General features: G+C 34.3%; 1 protein-coding gene across 1 annotated transcript; it reads right to left on the bottom strand.

Moving 5' to 3' along the window:
• Positions 1 to 270: 270 nt before the first annotated feature.
• LOC115292631 (olfactory receptor 5H2-like) lies at positions 271 to 1,200 on the bottom strand. Its single transcript, XM_029940672.1, has one exon. The coding sequence runs from the start codon at positions 1,198 to 1,200 to the stop codon at positions 271 to 273; it is 930 nt and encodes a 309-aa protein (XP_029796532.1).
• Between the last annotated feature and the right edge of the window lie 3,630 nt (positions 1,201 to 4,830).

The following is a 4,830-nucleotide window of genomic DNA, read 5'->3' as shown; positions in this document are numbered from 1 at the left end:
ATAATCAAGTCCTATTCTGAAAAACTATATGATTATAGTACTTAATGATTTTATAAAACTATAATAAAGAGTATAGTATATAACAAAGAATAAAATACTTTAGTTTTATGCTTCAGTTATTCTAGCATGAAATGAACACATATAAAAAATCATTAAACACTAGGCAACTACAATTGCAAAGTTTTTGCATAGTCACCAAAACCGAGCCACATCTAATGCATAATTTTATGATGGTTTTAATAAAAAATAGAACAGATAATAGTATGTGATCTAAACATTTCTTTTTAACATTTTTTGTAGTGAATCTATGACTTTCTTATTTCTTAGGCTATAGATAATTGGATTTAACAAAGGAATTATGACGGTGTAAAATAGAGAGTCCATCATATCTTGATCATGTGATTGTGCAGACCCAGGGTGCACATACATGAAGAGAAGAGGGCCATAGTATAAAGACACAGATAAGAGATGGGCTCCACAGGTGGAGAAGGCTTTTTTTATGCCTTGTAGAGACTTCTTTTTTAAGATCATAAAGAGAATAAGTGTGTAAGAGACCAGAACAATCAGAATGGTAAATACCTGTATTGAACCAGAGAAAATAAAAATCATCAGAATATTAATTGTAGGGTCAGTACAGGAAATCTTAAACAATGGCATGATGTCACAGTAAAAGTGATATATTATGTTAGAATTACAAAAGGTTAATCTGAATAAAAATCCTATATGAACTATAGCATGGATAAATCCACCTACAAATGATGAAACTAACAGCCAGGTGCAAAGTCTGTAGGTCATAATCACTGGATAAAGTAATGGTTTGCATATGGCTACGTAGCGATCATATGCCATTGTTGCCAAGAGAAAACATTCTGTGGTGGCACCGAATGCAAAAGAAAACAATTGTGTCACACATTCAGAGAGAGTTATGGTTTTACTCTTGGCTAGGAAGTTAACCAGCATCTTTGGGGTCACTGTAGATGATATCCAAGCATCCACAAAGGCTAAACTTCCAAGGAGAAAGTACATGGGAATGTGAAGGTGAGGGTCATTATAGATAAGAGCAGTTAGTCCAAGGTTTCCCACAAGAGTGATGAGATATATCACCAAGAACATCAGAAACAGAGGTATTTGCCACTCTGGTTGATATGTGATTCCTGTGAGAACAAACTTTGTCAGCATTGTTGCATTTTTAGTATCCATATTGTTACTGGATGATCCCTGAAATGAAATGTCATAAAAGTAAAAAGAACATTCACTAAGATTGTATTAAAAGAAAAATGAAAGAAAGTAGTTGAAATAAAGCCATACACTAACCAGAATACACTTAATTTTATTTACTACTATTATAATATATGAAAACTAATTTAGAGAATTGAGGTAATGGAAAAATGCAATTATTTCAGTTGAAAAAATACATAGGAATTAACACATTTAGAAAAAAGGAGCTCCAGGCTCTGAGCTGTTAGCACAGAACCTAACACGGAGATTGAACCCACAAACTGTAAGATCATGACCTGAGCTGAAGTCAGACACTTAACCAACTGAGCCACTGAGGCACCCCAAGGAAAAACATTCTAAACACACTTACTAAATTTATGGGGATACCTGAGTGTGTTAGGAAATTCTGTGTCTGAAACATGGTTGAGGGTATAGAGAAAAGAAGTTTGAAATACGATGAAATTAATTAAATTCCTTGTGGAGGTCCTTGACGAACTTTATTCCTCAGGCAATAGGGATACACCAAAAAATTTTAAGACAAGGAGTAGCATCATAAGATAATTTTTAAATGAAATATTTTGTAATGTAGAAAATAGGCTGCATGGGGGGGAAATTAGAGTCAGGAATACTAATTAGGAAGCTCTTACTGTTGTCCAGTGACTCTCAAACCAGATTACACATCAGAATTGTCTGAGGATCTTCTTGTACAAAATACAGATTGTGATGTGTTACTCATTGTATTGACTCAGTGGGTAAAGAATGAAGTCTGATAATCTGCGTTTGAAAAATACTTTCTAGTTGATTCAAGTGTAGGTAAAGTTCTTAGTTTATGTGTAAAGTAATATTGGCAATGATGAGGAGGACAAAGAGATAAAAAATAAAGTAGAATGTGGTCCCTAGGACTTGGTGACATACTAAATGTGAAGGAGAGAAGTAGACACATGGTGATCAGGTAGATGGTCATCAAACTTGAGTTTGAAAACTCAGTTGGCCTTTTTGTGCAACAAGAGCCCTCTGAATATCCAAGTACGAGAACTTAGTAGTATGCGTCTACTAAAGCTTAATAGAAACAATGATTTGGGTGTCATTTGGGTAGCTGAAGGCATTCTTCCAGATGACCTATCCACTGAAAAGTGGATAAGGTAAAAAGAAGGACATGGAAAGAAACTTGAGAAAGTACATTAAAGAGGTTATAAAGTAGATATACATTATTTTCAGATAGCTGAAAACTGAGCCTCTTTACCACATGGGTCTTGGTATCAGTCAAACATTACCACTCTAGAAGTCAAAAGAGCCAGAAACTTAAGTTCCCATCCTCAGCATACCTAGTGTGACAGGACTTGATCTAAGTTTGAATAGTTAGACTCACCTATGGACTTTCTCTAGAAATCCTGCTCGTTTTACTTGGAGTATATTTTTTCTATAAGTTTTTTCAGCAGAATAAAATTGAGCCAAATTCTCGAACCATAAAGGAGACATAAATAATCAATGCCAAAATTCTAGTTGTTAAATATATTTTTATATAGAATGGATTCCCTTAAATGAAACCTAAAATCATTAGGTAAGTGAAAATTCTCAAATTTAATTTGTGTTGTGTATCTTTCAAGCATAAAGTGGGAAGAGCAGTGGAGGGGCATTTTCTATAAATCCCTTGGGGTGTGTGTGTGTGTGTGTGTGTGTGTGTGTGTGTGTATAAATTTAAATACTCGATGAAATTGTCAGAAATGGAAGAAAGTTTAAAGGAGTTAATATGTATATGACTTACCTTAAAACTTAAATCACAGAATGTGATCCAGAGAATAGATCATTTAATCAGGATAAACATAAACATTTATGCAGTAAACATGATTTGATATTAAAATTCAGCTTAAATTGTTTAACATTCTAGTCCACAAAAACTTGTAAAGTCATTATAATTATGTTAGAAAAATATAAATTAAAAAAAAGAAAATAAATAAATTATGTAAAGGTAAAAATCCCAGTTTTACAAGTATTTTGTTGATCCAGATTTAGTCACAAAAAAATTAGATATACAGATGGGTAAGAGTTTTAAATTTTTTGTCTGCCATTTTGGCATCTGGTATATTAATCAAAATTATTATAAATTATGCAGGGGTGCCTGGGTGACTCAGTCAGTTAAGCGTTCGCCTTCAGCTCAGGTCATGATCTCACTGTTTGTGGGTTGGAGCCCCACGTTGGGCTCTGTGCTGACAGCTAGCTCAGAGCCTGGAGCCTGTTTCAGATTCTGTGTCTCCCTCTCTCTCTGACCCTCCCCTGCTCATGCTGTCTCTCTCTGTCTCTCAAAAATAAATAAATAAACAAACAAATAAATAAACAATTCAGTATTTTGAATTTTTAAATAAAGAATAACGAATGTTGTAGAATTTATTTTTCTCTTACCCACATCTTGTAAGAAATGGTGGATGCTTTGTAAAGTAGAAAAAGCAATAATAGCACTGGAATGACAAAACATAGGAACACTGATTCATTTAGGAGATTTAAACTACAAAAGGTTCAGGAAAATGTTGTTTATATTTGCCATGAGTACAAGAGTCAACCAATTGTAGGACTGTGTGCTTTAGCCAGAAAAGAAAGGAGTCAAGAACTAAAATTCCCTTAATAGCAACCAAGGATTCCCTTTAGAACAAAACTAAGCTATTCTTCTGGGGACATTATAGATTTGAATTTGTATGAGAAGTCCAGGTGTCCCATAGGGTATTACAGACTCCAAAATCATAAACATCAAGTAATTGTTTGCAGTTCTAATTTTAACAGTTTAACTTACACTTTATGCTACTGTTTTCCACCACAGATGAAACTTCTGAAGATTATGCAAACTTCAATTTTTCTAAAATTTGGATGTTAAGAGTGCTTTGATTAGTATAGTCTTCTCTGAGCTAATCACAGATGATTTTAATAAGGCTGAAATTCTGGATTCCCTTCAAGAGCTAACCCCAAATAAAATTTTCCTCATGCAAACCACAGCTGAAATTCCAGACCTACATCTAACTTCCCACTTTAATGTGAAAATACATGAGAAACTTTACTAGGCAACGGTCAAGAAAAGAGCAAAACAAAATGAAATAAATGACCACAGTGGGATGTGGCATATATCGGTGCTTTCAAACTGTAATACAGGTGAATCTTCTGTGTTTTTTTCTGAAGATGCAGATTTTCCTTCAATAGGTCAGGATTGAGGCCAAGAGTCTTCATGTCTGAAATTGTGATGCCTCTGGTCATGACTTTCCATCATTGGAAGATCTGGAAAATCTCATAGCTAGAAAATTGAAGAAGAAAAAAAAAGATTTGCAGTACCAAGTAAAATGGTTGCGCCAAAACCTTATCTGTGGACTTACAGAATTCCTTATCCAGTGTCATGATATTCCATGTCTGTTGCTTCTAATTAAGCAACTCATTTCATAGTAAATAAAGTGTGACAATGTCCCCCTGATAATGAATTACCTCATCTTACCATTTTCCCCACCATCCTGGTACAGGTATTTCGCTAGAATGATGGAATCATCTTTTGAAACTCAGTTACTGCACCACCTAGATGGCATTACCATGCATAGTTCAGCAAGGCTCTCCAGAAACCTGTATATTTTCTAAATC

Source organism: Suricata suricatta, chromosome 5, assembly GCF_006229205.1.
Source record: "Suricata suricatta isolate VVHF042 chromosome 5, meerkat_22Aug2017_6uvM2_HiC, whole genome shotgun sequence".
Taxonomy (NCBI): Eukaryota; Metazoa; Chordata; class Mammalia; order Carnivora; family Herpestidae; genus Suricata; species Suricata suricatta.
This window is presented reverse-complemented; position numbering and strand designations above follow the sequence as displayed.

What these genes read in the sequence shown, in the direction of transcription:
- LOC115292631 (XM_029940672.1), bottom strand. Translation starts at nt 1,200, where the DNA reads ATGGATACTAAAAATGCAACAATGCTGACAAAGTTTGTTCTCACAGGA.